Below are 16,023 nucleotides of genomic sequence, written 5' to 3'. Positions count from 1 at the left end.
ACAACAGGACAATCGGGAACACTACCACCTAAATTTTATTATACCGCCACAAAATGCTTTCTGATTCGGAAGGCAGGTCGCTAATACAGGCTGGACCCCGGCCACATGAATACAATTTAAAAATGAGAGTCAGCAGTGATTCACCCAAGCATGAGCTCCATATCTGGGACAAAGGCACGGGGGTGGGGGAGCCTGCCGAGACAGCTGATAATGTGGTTTCCATTCCCAGAGGGACAACCGGAGGGGCGGCCGCAGCAGGGGGGTTAGATCTCTGCTCGGCCTTTCGGGAAAGAGCGAGCGCAGGGAGGCCATGTGCTCCAGACAGAAACCCATTTCACGGCTCCCTGCCTCGGGGTGACTGGCCGTCCGGCCAGAAGGCAGGGTCCCAGAACTCACCGACACCTGCTGAGAGCCAGAGATTTTAATTTTTTTAGGTTGAACAAATTTATTTTTTTTAATGGCTGTGTGGTGGGCAATCAGGCATGAGTAGAGTGAGGATAATGGGCCAGGCACAGGGCAGAAAGCCCCAGGGGCCCAGCAATAGGCAAAGCTGGGAAAAGAAGGGCCTCGCCCCCAGGTGACTTGTTCTCCCCTAGTATTTCGCTGGTCGTGCAGTTTGGGTCTCCTTCTGAACTGTCCCATCTCCGGTCATGTGGGTTAGACCCCCTGACCTTTCATGTTGATGGTCATATGGCTCAGACCCTTCCCTGACCTTCTTTCCCCTGACGTGTCACTAGTCACGTGGCAGACCCCGTGAGGGAGGAACAAGGGGCCACAGAGTGGCCTCGTATGACTCCCACACAGGCCCTTGTATGACTTCTCCCTGAAGTATTAGCCCCCAGGGATAATGCCTAGGTCTCGGTGGTGTTTTAGCTCCGGGTCCAGAAAAGCAAAGGAGCCTGAGACTTCAGAGGCATGGAGGGGGAGTCTACTGACCCATACATAGTACCCAAAATTCTTCAACAACAAGGTTTCAAGGAAGCTTAGCCAGCCCCAGCCCCTGGAGAAAGTGACCCGTTGCTGGAAGGACATATGAGACGAAGTAATAACTGAGTACAGGAAATTCCAGAAATGGGGCACAACTACCAGCTCCTCTTTATGGTTCAAATGTTATTTTTATTTTTTTCCTGCTAAAAAGCTGAAGAGGGGGCAGTTCTGGCTTCTGGTCCAACATGTAAAAACCTTGAAAATTGTCATTCCCAAACTCCCCACCAGAAAAAGGCTGGCCAAATTGAAAATCAACACCTCTCCCCAGTTCCAACAAAAAAATCAGGGCAAACTGTCCCCCTCCAAATGGGGAATACAGGAAAATCCAGGGGATCAGAGCTACCTAGGGGCAGAAGCCAGAGCCGGATAGAAATACTGAAAGGGCAACTGACTGGAGTTGAACAGGGAGGCACTTCAGAGGCAAGGGCCCAGCCCTAAGCTTTCATGAGTAACATCTCCAGGAGCCCTGCCTGTTCTCCAGGTGACTATCAGAGGGAAAAAAACCAAAACCCTCTCTTGCTTTGATGAGAGGGAAAAGCGACCATGTTAGAATAATTCCAGAGCATTCCACTCTTTAACAGTGGCCTGCCCACCAGGGGACCTGTTTTAACAGAGCTTATACTGCCTGGATTTTACCAGAGCTTAACCAACGTGGGGAAAGAAAAGCCCAATTCCAGCTATGGTTAGCCCACTCTCCTGTGACAGTAAAGGATGGAAATGAGAAGGACTTTGTGAAGGTCGCAGCCCAAGGGCACATGCCCACTGAAAGACTGAGACTCGGTCACAGGGCTGTGGGGCACTCCCTTCCCCCACACCTTCCCATCACATCAACAGGGCTCCTGTATAATAACAGGACATCACAGCTGAGCGAACCACGAGCCTCAGCTGCTAACTGAAGAAGGAGTCTCCACGGAAACCCAAAGACAATACAGAGCGAGGGCCCAGAAGAAATTTCTGCCTCTGACACCCGCAGCTACGGCAAACCGTACACACAGGCTAATTCCTGGCCGGACAAACATAAAACCTCACACCGCACACCAAAGGCCCATTTATCTCAGTTCCTGTTACCGATACATTACATCCAACCCTTAACAAAAAAATTACAATGTGCCATCAGAGCAGAAAGCCACAGCGAACTCATCCCACAGCAGCTACCGAGCTTTGCACAGGGAAGTAAAAACCAAAAATGCCTAATGAAAGTGGAAGCCTGCTAAGCAATAGGAGAAAGGGGGCAGCCTGTCACAGAACATGGACTCAGTAATTATGTATTTAACTAGCATAGAGAGACATGAACACGGACCATGTGGACTGAGGGAGAGCCAGGTGGGAAAAAGGATGGGAGCCTATCCCTGGGTCTAAGACAGAGCCCCCAGGACAGCGACTATTGGCTACAGGCTTCGCCAGCACTCCAGTGAGGGAGTCGTCCACAGGTGTGTGGGTCTGTAGTTCCTAACCTTGAAGTTCACACCGGGCATAGGTCCACAGTGTGTCAGGTGCCTGTTGTTCATTATATAGCTTGTTTTTCTTCTCTCCATTATTATGCTTTTAAAACCTCCCTGAGGTTTTTTTTAAAGATTTTATTTATTTATTTTTATAGAGGGGAATGGAGACAGAAGGCAGAAACATCGAAGTGGGAGAGAAACAGCAATTAGTTGCCTCTTGCATATGCCCCCAACCAGGGACCTGGAGAGCAACCCAGGCATATGCCCTGATGGGGACTCGAACTGGTGAACTTTCTATTTTCAGGACAACACCCAACCCATTGAGCCACACCAGTCAAGGGATTATCTCACTGAATTTTACTGTTTAAAAATCAAAACGAAAACAGTAAAACAAAAATTCTGACCCTCAAACCCAGGTCATGCTGGCAGGAAAGGAGAAAGAACGGATAACTGCCATGTTTTAGCCCTGAGCTAGATTTCAAGACCTGACCCCAGTCCCCGAAGAACCTGGCAGTGGGGATGCAGAGCACACAGGGGCTGTAGCCAGTTCCATTACTGCACGTGGAACTCCGGTTTTCTTCGGAGATAACAGCCAAGCCCAAATTGAACAATGATCTCATCCCGAGGCCTGAAGCATTCCATTCAAATCGTTGGCTCGGATGTCACAAAATCTGCCTTCCAGTGCAATTAGTAAATCGAATCACATACATTCACACTCTCAAGAGGTCCTGATTGTTTGGCAGTGACAGCTTGGGTAGTCACAATCAACGAAATTAATGCCACTATTTTTAAAACATGAAAAAAATTCTGTACAGAAAAATAAGCCCCCAAACCGTGAAGCTTGGTCAAAGAAGGAATAAATACAAAAGCAAGATATAAAGTATTTACATGAATTATTAGACAAAAGAGTCATTTTAAAGTCCCAGCAAGGCTGTGCCTTGATCCTTGTTATTCTAAATCGATTCTGTGCTCCAGATAACCTAGAAGGAAACCGTCACTCAAAAAAAAAAAAGGCTTCTTTACACAAAACTTGTGTTTAACTGGCAACATGTAATTTCACTTAAAAAAATTAGGAGCAATTGCTGTTGGAGGCATTTCAGGGACAAGGGGAGGGGGGATCTGTCAGCACTATGGGGACAAGAAGTGATGGGCCACCAAGCTTTGTTCCAACCATTTGCTTCGTAGTTAAGTTTAATTACACGTTACACACTGTCCTGTAATTATGTCGCCTGGGAAACTGCTCATTTCCCTCCTTGAAATGTTAGAAGTTCCCTAATTTATTTTAAAGACTCGGCATTGCCTCCCCCAGCACCCGCCTTAGTGTGTGTGGGATATTCACTGCCTGTTTCCTTAGAACACAGGCTGGTAGGTAGTGGGGGGGGGGGGGCTCTGGCATGGTCTGACATACAGCATGGAGGGCCGACTGTGCTGGGTCTCCAAGAACACTGGTCCAGTGTATTTATAGTAAGATCTGACGGCTTTTTTCCCCCTTGAATACCTACAACAGGAGAATCTGAGAAGTGTGCCAGTCCTTTTCTCTGCTATTGGGAAGCTGAAATTAAAGTCCTTATTCTTAGCAAGAGAACAAACACGGAAGGCAAGATAAAGCATCTGCTCTCTGGGAACTGACACCAAAAGTGGAAGGACGACAAACACTGAGCACATAAGTATGAAACCCCTGGGAGATGGAACACGAATTGAGTAAAGCTTGATGAACAGGGAAAAAGAAAAGGTAAGTGAACAACGGAGCACCTACTGTGTGCATTCAGAATTTTCCAAAGGTCACTGAAGCCCACCTCATCAGTGGTCACTGACTCAAGCCCTGTGGCACCAGGTAGATGACTAGTAGGACAGGAAGCAGCCAGACCGAGTGTAATAGGGAGTTCTGGCACCTGGTTGTTTGGGGAGAGAATGGACACCCTTCCTATAGGCAAGTCAATCACCTTCCCACTAAAAATACTGAGCCAGTTGAGCAAAACACAGTCATAGGACTCGTTTGAACTGTGGCTACAACCCTACAAGTGCTTAAGAGCCACAGGCTTTGAATACTAGGAGAGGATTATTTGGTTTTAAATTCAGCTCTGGCCCTTTCTTAGGGGTGCGATCCTGGGCAAACCACCCGGCCTCTTTGTGTGCCAGTTTCCTCGTCTGTAAAATGGAAATAATGATGTAAAATGGAAGTGAGTGCCAACCCTACAGGAGTGGTTATAAGAAATTATTAAAAGGGTTTAGCATATCTGTTACCTTATAGGAAGTTCTGTGCTTGCTATTAATTATGTTTATAACAGAAGAGAAAAGTTGAAAAGTGTCCCCCAAATGGCTTTGAACTAGAGGTAGACCTCAATGGACAGAAGGATCTACGTACTGGAAGAAGAAGGTACAAAGGCTACCTTATCTCCCCATCTCTGAGAGTACTGAGGGAAGATTAAGAATAATGCATGTTCAGCACTTACATTTTAAGTTCTAAAACATGAAAAGGTCCCAAGATGGGAGCGTGTCTCCTCCTGGGTCCTCGCTGGACGTGTCCCCTTCAACGCGGCCTAAAGAGCCACACCTCCCATGTCCCACCAGCGAGTTAGGATCTAAACCGATATTTTCCCAACTATTCTTAGTAACTATTGTTCACTGTGTATGCATCATGAGGAGGAAGACTCCACTGAAAAGTTTTGAAACAGTATATACATACTTCAAATTTTTCAGCCTTCAATAAAAAGGCTACAATGAGAGAACTTAAAGAAAACAATTGTTAGGTACAAGTGTCCATTTTTTCTATAATCTACTTTATTGATGTATTATAAAGTTTTGTTTTGATTTGGTATAGTTTTAAGAATATACCTACATATATTCTTAGAATATACAGAATATATGTAGAATTCTTAAGAATATACCAGTATACATAAAGAAAAAGTCTTTTCCAGAATTTTCTTTTTATTTTGTACTGGAAGCCTCAGTGTTGTATAAATTCTGCATTTAGCGGGTAACAGCCTCATTAAAATCACATTTTGCTTATGACACAGCATCAACCCAGGGAAAGAGCAGACGCATGTGAGAGGGGTCGGGTCTGACCTATTCCACGCTGACCCGACACCAGGCTACTGCTCTAAGAACTGTTTAAAATGAGGCCACTGGGAAAGGAAGCAAGTCCTGAGTGATTTGGAGCCCGTTAAACACGGATAACTTACAGAACAGTGAACTGTGCATCCACTCAATACATTGTGGAAAGCTGCAAAGAAGCAAAGTTTTTATGACTTGGTAGATCTGTGCAGAGTAGGTCATATCTAAAAATCCAGAAGTTACCAAGATCCCAAAGAAGGGAAAAAGGAAATCAAAAACAAGATGAAACAAAACTAGACTCAAGTGAACATCCTACTCTCCTCCTTCGCTCAAGGTTCCAATTTCTGGGACCCAGGAACCCGCCCCGGCCTTCCTGATTGGCCACCACGTCCACTGTGCATGGCGCCGCCTGGCAGATGGCAGGTGCACGATAATGTTTCCTGAATGAGTCAGGAAGTGAACACACGTGAAAGGACCGCCCTTCCGTTAGCTAGATGGTTTTTAGCATCTAAAAACCATTTTTGTTTTCTGTGTGAATTTGATTTTCCTCAGGGGGAAAAAAACAATAAAAGAACTATCTCATTGGCATGCCTTTGGCTGTTATTATTGCACAGTGAAATAGCTCATCTGACGTTCTGGGGTCTGGGGTCACGCACAGCACGCTCTGTCCGGCGGTAATGCCAAGAGGCGCTGGACGGCTGAGAGCAGGTTCTGGACTCCCTTGACTTCCCGAAATACTTCTGCGTGTTCCTTCTCAGGCTACTAGTCTGAAATCTAGAAAGCTGTGCAGACAACCCTTCAATGGGCTCATTTATTCCTTTACACAACTTGAATCATTTTAGTGTCCATCAAACATTTGGTAATATGGTGATATACAGGAAGAAGACAGCCTTGCTTTTCCAAGCATGTATAGTCTAATAAAGACACTGTGACACTGCACACAAAGTTTGTAATAGAAAAGAACGGTGTGGGGGGCGGGTGCTGCCTCTCTCACTTTTAAGAATGACTCCTGATCACGCTGGGTTTAGGAAGATCAAAACTGAACACAGGTGCTTGCTTGATGGTCCCATAGACTCCCCATGTTTTCTACCCACTCCTCCTTTGATTTGGTCCCCTTTCCCTCCATGTCAGGGACAGACCTGTTGTGTCTATCACACTCCAAGCCCAGAGACAGAAGGCTTCCAGCTGGAAAAAGCCTGAGATCTGAAGGCCAAAGACGTCGGCCCAAATTCTACTTGTCAGCTGGTTGTCTCACCCAGAGAGATTCTCTGATCCTCTTCCGAGTCCCAGATCCCACATCTATACGACGTGGTAGCAATGCTTATATTATAGGCTTTTCCTGAAAAAAGGAGCTAATTTACAGAGTATTTCTTGTATGTTACCCAACCCACATGAAGCACTAAGGGTTGAAGATTATTCTGATGTAGAATTCACTTCATCCCGAAACTGCTCTGTTCGTTGTAGCATTTTCCCCGAGTACTTTTTAGGGCTTCGCTTCCACCTCGGAGCTGGCCAGTCGAGTATGTAGGAGTCTCATGTTCTCTTGCCAATACCTCCTACTTTGTGGCCGAAACTCGGCTCCCACAATAGCCAGCAAGAGTGTTGAACCCAACAAAAACCAAATTGTTTGGGTTTCTCTGTAGGTCCCCGTGAATAATTAAACACATCGAGAATGCGTAAGTCCAAAGGTTTTACTTCCAGTAGAGACCCTGAGCTTATCAGTACAGAAAGAACAAAAAATAATATTAATAAGGCAAACAAAGTCATGCCACACTCAGCATGTGTCACCGTTCTGTCTGTGGACTAGTGACAGCCCTGCATCTCTCACAGATGGGCCTTGGTGGGGGAGCAGGGAGAAGTGTCCACGGGAAAAGTAGACGCTCGAGTGCCCCAAGTCAGTAAAGGTCCAGAAGTCGGAAGTCACGCCAGGACTCCTAATTTGACTCCCGGCACTGGGCCTGTCGGGACTCACAATCCCTCCTCACATTCCGTGCCCACCCCGGTGGGGGGGCGTTGAGTTAACTCCCCGTGGGGTAACTCAATTGCATCCACTGCTCCCATTAGGGCACAGCTACAGAGCTTATTCAAAGAACACATACGAAACCAGGCTGCCGGTCAATAAATTCATGTTCAAAAACCTACCTCCAGATAGTAACTGCCAAAAGCACAAAGGCCATGCTTCTCGGATGATAAAACATATTGATTGCTGGCAAGAGACCATTTAAAAAGAAACTAAAGAAACTCTTTACTCACTTAACAAACAGGACATTATGAAAATCCACCCTGTGGCAGGTTCCACAAGAGGTGGACTTGTGGGCTAGGGGTGACCCCAGAAGCCTTCTGACCTCAGTTTAGAAAGGTCACCCCAGCCACGGTCATGCAAAGGGGGTTAGAAGGGACGGGGACTTACAGTACACAGAATGCAGTGTCTACGTGGATTTGATCTCTGCTGCCCTTCCCTCACTGCCCACCAGAAGGTCCACCTACACAGGTGTCCCGTGTGCATGGGAGGGTCTGGTAGCTCCGAATGAATACCCCCGCACAGCCCCACACGTTTTCACTGATGCTGCTGTCCACCCGTCCCCTCGAGGCAGTAATCTCCCTCTTTCTTCCTCCGAGACCCTGTGGTTCATTTTCGCTTGAAAATAACTCATTCAAGCTGCTGCTCCCCAGTGCCACTGCCACCATCCTAGTTCAGGTTACCATCATTTCTCCATAATCTCCCAAATTTTATTTTCGCTGCTAGTCGCGATTTCTCACATTTGTTTTCTGGCAGAAGAGTGGTTTTTCTAAAATTAACTCTTGTCATCTTTATTTTAAACACTTCAGAAATTCTCCACTGTGCTGAGGTCAAAGCCCAAACACCACCCTAGAGAGAGCTGAAAGATTCCTAATGAACAAGCTTACTTTTGCCTCTCCAGCCCTGGTCACAGGCGGCCCTCCCTACTGTAGACATATTATGATAATATTTTTGGTCCCCTGAACAAAGCACGTGCCTTTCTGCCTTAGCTCACTGTTTCTTTCTGCTTGGAGTACTTCCCTCCCCACTCCCTCCACCCAATTAACTAGAGCCATCCAACAGATTTTAGAGTAGGTACTGCTTCCTCCAGGAAGCTTTCCTGATTTGACCTCCACACCTGTGTTGATGACTGTCCTCTGGGTCCCCAATTTCCCCACCTCCCCAATCAAAATACATGCCCAGTGACCCAGAAAGTGCCTGATATTTATTTCGTCCTCCTGTCCCCCACCACACCCTCCTTTCCTTTTCTAGACAGTAAGCTCCTCACTGACAGGGCTCACGAGTGACTTGGTCCTTGGGGAGTCCCCATCCGCTAGCTCACTGATGGACATTGGGTGGCTACTCTGTAAACCTGTGCAGCCTGAGTGATTGAAACAAAAGGTCCACAGACAGAATCCTGGGGACCATGTTCTTCCAATGGTCAGGCAGAGGGAGCAAAACCCACTGGAGAGACTAGGAGGGCAGCCAAGGGGAGAAGAGGACAGGCAGCTGGAGAGACCAGTGAATGGTAACCAGTGTCCAGTATGGATGGGAGGGCGGTGGAGATGAGGGCAGAGAAGACTGCCCCACATCACTCGGGACAGTGACAGGTGCAGCCGCGGTACAGGGCACGGCAAAGTGAGTGGCAGGCGCGTCAGAACAGGAGGCACGAGACGGCTTGGGAAACCACAAAGGCACAGTGTCTGAGCCAACGTAATGGGGGAGGAGGGCACCCAGCTCAAAGAGGGAACATTTGTGTGTGCAAGTGTGTGTTATGATTTCTTTTACAAATCTCACTGCAGATCTGCCTGGCACGGGCCTACAACCAGTGCTTACTGACTGACGGACAAATAATGAATAAATCACGGCACTGAGACAGGAAATTTACCTGGTGGGAAAAAAAGAGACAAATTTCATAAAAATGTAAACTTAGCAAAAAGAACTCATTTTTGTGCTGCAGAAGAGACTGCTCAGCTCACAGATCAACGTTCAGTTAGCTGTCCGAGCTGCCTGTTTTCGGTGTCTGCATCACAGCCGCACAGTCACGGCTGTACCTGGCTGTCGCAGTCACCACAGACCCTTCCTGCAGAACATCTCAGACTCCCCCTACGGTCTCAGGACCTCATCCCTGTACGCAGCCTTAGCTTCCCATCCAGTCAGATCCAAAGTCAGATGGGAGACAGAGAGAGACACTTCTGAGAAAATAATGGGCATGTCAGTTATAGGAATGTCTACCCAATGAATAACAGGGCATGCAGACAAAAAAGGCCATACTTTAAACAACTAGGATTAAAAAAAAAATCCTCACCCAAGAATTGATTTTAGAGAGCGATGAAGGGAGAGAAAGAGAGAGAAACATCAGTTGGTTGCCTCCTATACACACCCCAACCAGGGACTGAACCCACAACATGGGTATGTGCCCTGAGTGGGGATTGAACCTGCAAACTTTTGGTCCATGCAACGATACTCTAACCAACCAAGCCACCCAGTCAGGGCACAAAGAAAGGGTTCTTCCTTTAAGTCCCTATTACACATAAAGTTCTATCAGGTTTTCCAGCAAACCATTTCACTTATACAGTTTAGAGAACACACTGAAGAAAATGAGCTGAAAACATAAAATTACTTTTCATAAGACACATTCTTCTTATGCAATTAACAATATATTCAGCATCAATGAGCTCTAATTTTGGGAACATTCACCCACAAAAATTAATCATTAATTCTAAATTCAATTTCTACATGGCTTCTTTTCACACACAATTCTCTAAGGCTGTACTACACGGTGTCTCAAACATACTAATTGACTTTTGTGAGAGCAGATTACATTCCTAGGAAAACAATCCGTGCAATTAATATATACACATTACAAGCCAAACACAACTTTTATTAAAAAAACACAATTTTCTTTACCAGGTATGTAAATCAAACCATCATGCTAAATGTCATAAACTTCTACGGTGGTGATATATGTCCATTATTTCTCAATAAAACAGGAAGAAGGGAAAAAATTTTCTTATGGAAGATTGCATTTCTGGCCAAGCACCTGATCTCACGTTTCACAGAAATGCATAAAGTTCTTCATATCATCAAATAACACATAATATTCCAGTAGAAGTTAAAGCTTATCAAATTGCATATATAGAAAAACTCATCCAGTCAAAATACAGTGCCCACAGAGGGCTCTGAGGCCTGGCATCACTTTTTCAGGGGCCGCTGCTGGGCAGGATGGCTTTTCACCATGGAGACCGTCCCTGAATGACAGGTGTGGCCTAGTAGCACCCACGGAACATGGCGACAACCGGAGGAACTCACTCACACGTTTCCAAATGCCCCCCAGAAGAACACTGCTCCCTTGTTTAGACAAGAAAGTGTAGCCCAGACCAGAAGGAACGGCCCACATTCACATCACGAGACACGCTAGACAACCACGTGCTGGACCTCGAACCCCAGTCTCCAAGAAGCTGGTGCCACCACCAGGGATGAAGAGAAAGCACAAGAGTAACAGACTCCTCCTTTACTCTACTTTCAGCCCTACTCTTCCTGTGTTAGACAATTCGCTGATCACTTTCCAAGCTGAGGTCCAGCTGACCTTGTAAGTGGTCACCAGCCCTCTTGTCCCATTTATTCACACCCTATTCCTTGTCATTCTCTGATTAGTTGTCCCTCACCCTGAGGACGGGCATCAGGTGTCAGCACAAATCCAGGAACTCCCGTGCAGCAGCCCAGAAGGACTGGCCTTCTCTGTCACCATCCCTAAAGTCCCCTTCATCTCCCCTGGGTCCTTCCCATACCTGCACTGCCCAATCTGCAGGCAGCATCTTCTATTCTCCCTCTGCCACACCAACAAAGGAATCCACCTCGGTAGCTAGAGTTTCTCTCCCCTGCCCCCCCCCCCCCCCCCGCACTCCNGTTTCTCTCCCCTGCCCCCCCCCCCCGCCCAGCACTCCCCTTCCTCCTCTCTGTTCAGCTCACCGTGTCCCCAGCACTGCAGTGAACTTGCAGCAGGATGAGAGAGAATCCTGAGCCTCTTTCATGATGTGGAATAGTTCAAGGATTTCCACTCAAGTTGGAATTGTGCAGCTTTTTGGTAGATAGTTAATTTATCTTCCTTGTTATTTATGTCCAAGAGCTTTGTCAAAGTTAAACATTGGACCACATCAAAGAGTTTTCCAGGATCACTGTATTTTTAAATGCTATCATATGAAAAGGACTTAGAGGTAAAGGTCTTTACTTCACTGCCCCTGATTGATTTCATTTCAATTTTTACTTGACTCAGTAATGAAAGCCAAAGATCTGGGGCCACCCAACTCACGGGAAAACCTCCACACCCATAGGTCTGAAACTCAAGTTCCACAGGAAACCTGCACCCGCTGGGAGGGGCCGAGAGCTTACCCGGATGTAGGCGTCCTGGTGTTGCTTGGCGAAGTACAGCATGTTGTCCAGGGCTAGCATGCCGGGCGGGGTCTGGGTGAAGTCCATGGCTGGGTTCACGTGATTCTGTGATGAGAACAAAATGTTTGGTCAGCTTCATTCCTCAGCAGACGTCACTGGGCACCAGAGGTCTGGCTCCCTCCTCCAGACGCAAGTGCCACAAGGCAAACACCAAGTAACCAAGTAGGAAGGACATGTTTTATCTCCATGGAAACATGTTGGGGTGGTGGTCAGGGGTGCTTCTTTCTCCAAGTGCTGCAAAGCCAGCTTTCATACCTGGGGTTAAGAAAGTCATCTGAAGGTCAAAGGATAGGATTATTCTTAGATGTAACACTGCAGGGAAAATAAACATCATGCAGCCCTGGCCAGTGTGGCTCAGTGGACTGAGTGCCAGCCTGTGAACCAAAGGGTCACTGGTTCGATTCCCAGTCAGGGCACATGCCTCGGTTGTAGGCCAGGTCCCCAGTAGGGGATGCTTGAGAGGTAAACCACACACTGATGTTTCTTTCCCTCTCTTTCTCCCTCTCTCCCCTCTCTAAAACTGCTGCAGTGGAACCAACAGCATTTGGGGAGAAAGACCAGCCAGGGATAAAGCCACATCTCTGCCTTTGACCTTTCTGGGCCTTAACTTCCCCATGCCTCCAAAGGTAAAGCCAGGCCACCTGGTACCTGGAATCTGTGAGCTGTCCAGAGTTACGCCATCTGCAGGCCTCTGGGCACAGGCACCTGACATAAAGCCCACATCCACACGGTCCTGATATCTGGCTGCACCAGAGGAGTGCTCTGGCCTGTGGTCAGCATCCACGAGGCACAAACCAGGGAGGCACAAACATGCCCAGTGAGTTCTCCACACGATCAAGGTCACCCAGCAGACACCACAAGACTCCTGTCCAGAGTGAAAACCCACTCTCCACTGCTAATCACCAAAAACGATCACTAGTACTTGTCATGAAAATTCCTATCTGAATGGTGGATAGTTTAAGAGAACTCATTATTTTGTCAAAGAGCTGAAAAATAAATGTTAACTGCTTTTACTTCATAATAGAGGTAATTTGTATGACATGACGTATTTTTGTTTTGTGTCTAAACACTTCTGAATAAGCAGTTCGGCTCTCTGGTTTGCCAGGGAAACTTCGGCTAACTATAATTTCTTTTCTAATTCAAGTTCAGGAAGGCCTTCTGGTTCGCTGGCTCAAGGCCCAAACCACCCCCACTTCTGGGCGTTATTTAAGAGTATGTGTAAGCTGTCTTTTCCATGCCGATGACATTTTTGCAAAGAGAATTTTATGAGCTGACAAACGACAGACCTTTGGCCACAGTCCCACAGTTTCGAGAGCATCCCCACCAGCATCTCCACGGCAAGGTAAGTCAGTGCAGTGACTCCAGTGTCTCCATTCAGCATTTCATCCTGATTTGTTTATGAGGATGGTGGAAAGTTTTTAACACACCAAAGCACCACTGCTTCTAAGAGAAGCAGATCTCATGAAATAAATATCACCAGGACAAAAATGCAATCCACGGGACGTATCAAAGGCAAGGGGCCTCAGCTTTCATCTGCTATTTCTTGGAGTAAGGTTTGCATTCAATAGTGTGTGTGTGGGGGGGACCAAAATGCCTCAAATAAATGAAAAGAGGTTTTTGTCTAAAAAGTAACTTGTGATGGAAGACTTTGTCATACTTTTAGTCCTAAGAGAAAAATAGTGGAACTTCTCCCATGACACCTAAATGTATTTTTTTTGACTTTGATCCAGTAGATTTTCACGAACACAAGTTAATGTGTTAAAAGGTTAGTATTTGCTGAGTACATTCATGTTTTTCACGTTATCATTTCATCCAGTAAACAGGCAGTGGGCACTATGGTCCCCAATGCATTGCCGAGGAAACCGCAGCTCCAACGAGACCACCCCCAGTGCGTTCGTTGCTGCGAGCACCTGCGTTAGCTCTGTTAGCATCCGGACTCTGCATAGCCTGAGGACAGTTTATTTGAGGAAAATCCAGGCTAATCAATACTAGCTGCTACACAGCACGGACCAGCCAACAAAGAAAAGTGTGTCAGGTGGAAGAGAGAGAAATGTGGCATTTCTTTCAGACCTATTTCTAGTGTTGGTCTATGAGCCTATTCCAAAAATAAATACCCAAAAGGAAACCAAATGACAAAAATTAGTTGTTCTCTGTCTAATCTGAACAGCCCCCCAAAGCTATGTGTCCATGAAACTGGCTGAGGAAAGGGTCCCCACAGCCTGAGAGTTATCGGTCTTATTTGAATTTGCTCCCAGGATCCCCTCGAAGCCTCCTTCTATCAATCACACCCCCCTTAGGCACACACTGGGGGCACCAAATAGGGCACTGCTACTTTCCAAAGGTCTTACAGTTAAGAAACAATATAATTTATTTTTAGGATTCTTTTAAAGACACATATAGCTATTTAGCAAACAGTCCCAGTAAAATGATGCCTGTGCTGTGCCAGGCGTTCTGCAAGGCACCTTGCATTTGCCAACTCTTAATCCTCATAAAACTCCAATAAAGTAGGCTCCTGTGACAAAGAAAGAAACTGAGGCACTGGGTGTCTGAGGAATTAGAGTTTAGAGTCATAATTTCACCACCCCATTTACAACTGTATAAAAAATACCTCAGAATAAATTTAACCAAGAATTAAAGACATGTACTTGGAAAATGATAAGACACAGGAGAAGGAAACTGAAGAAGATACAAAGAAGTGGAAGCACATACTGTGTTCATGGATAGGGAGAATTACATTGTTAAAATGGCCATACTACCCAAAGCAATCTACAGATTCAACACAATTCCTATCAAGATACCAATGGCATATTTCATAGAACTAGAACAAATACTTCAAAAATTTATATGGAACCACAAAAGACCTTGAACAGCCACAGCAATCTTGAGAAAAAAGAACAAAGCTGGAGAATCATGCTGCCTGATATCAAACTATACTACAAAGCCACAGTAATCAAAACATCATTGGACCAGCATAAAAGCAGAAACATAGATCGATGGAACAGAATAGAGAGCCCAGAAATGCACCCATGCCTCTGGGGCCAATTAATATTCAGAGTACAAACTCTTAACCAGGATTCTAGTTTCAAGTTGTTGAAGTTCACAAAGACGTCCAATGCAGAGGTCCTTGATTGTTGAGGTTCTCCTGGGTGCATACTGCTTGCCCAGGCGAAGTGGGCCTCTGTCCATCCCTTGTAATGAAAGCTGTAATTTCTCCATCCCACCCAGACATAGCAGATCTAAGTCTCTCTCATGTTCAACAAACTATTCCTATTGTCTCTGGCAAATAGGATGCTACTACACCAAAGTCAGCCAGAAAATTTCGTTTGATTTTCTGGGACTTGCCCTAAATTATAAAGCATCACTGCTTTGTCCAATGACAAAAAATTATTATTTTTTTCTCTCTCTCTTTTTTAACTCCAGGTCCCATTTTCCAGCTTCCCCGGTCCTTGAAATTATTGCTTCTTTTTTCTCTTTTGGTTTTAACAGCCAGCGAAATCATTTTACAACCACAAATTTTGATAGCAGGAAGACCGTAGGAATTACAGGCTGAAAGACTGCAAAGCTTTCTACGCAGTGACAAAAATACTCTGAAAACCCAGCCAGGCCAACAGTACCCCCCCTCACTTTCTTATTTATGAGATGCTTTGGGTACACATTTATTTTCTTTCCTTGTTCTGTGATATTTTTTTCCCACCTGTCTTGAAACAGAAGCTGCGTGAGTTTTGATAAATGGCTTAAAATTTTCCCTTGTTTTACAGCAAAGTCTGCCTGCCTCTGCATCCTTCTGAAATGCCATTTGTTGCTGCGGAAATGCCGCTCCATGAATCACATCCGACAGGCCCTCAGCCCCTACAGAAAGGGGAGTGGCTGCCTCCCTTTCCGAAGCACCCGGGTTCTTCACTTTGGGGAAAAGACACAAACCGCTGAAGATCGGACAATTTGTTTCTGCATAGTGAGCATGCTATGTGGGTTTTGGGTGTTGCGTTCTGGAGATTTGTCTCTCTGCTGTGACCCACGTGCCAATTTTTTTAGCTGAATTATTGCAGTGACACATCCACGGGAAGGTTCAGGTGTAAGACAGAGAATGGT

At 46.0% G+C, this 16,023-nt stretch overlaps 1 protein-coding gene across 2 annotated transcripts in view; it reads right to left on the bottom strand.

Moving 5' to 3' along the window:
* Nucleotides 1–16,023, bottom strand: part of ELMO1 (engulfment and cell motility 1) — a 476,071-nt gene that overhangs the window by 220,472 nt on the left and 239,576 nt on the right. For both annotated transcript variants that reach the window (XM_037041133.1, XM_037041135.1), the window contains exon 14: nt 11,875–11,979. In XM_037041133.1, the coding sequence (XP_036897028.1) occupies nt 11,875–11,979 (105 nt within the window). The remainder of the gene's footprint in view (nt 1–11,874; nt 11,980–16,023) is intronic.

This window comes from Sturnira hondurensis, unplaced genomic scaffold (genome assembly GCF_014824575.4).
Source record: "Sturnira hondurensis isolate 20B ecotype Veracruz unplaced genomic scaffold, ASM1482457v3 Scaffold0002840, whole genome shotgun sequence".
Taxonomy (NCBI): domain Eukaryota; kingdom Metazoa; phylum Chordata; class Mammalia; order Chiroptera; family Phyllostomidae; genus Sturnira; species Sturnira hondurensis.
Note: the sequence above shows the minus strand (reverse complement) of the source record. Positions and strands in the feature narration are given on the sequence as shown.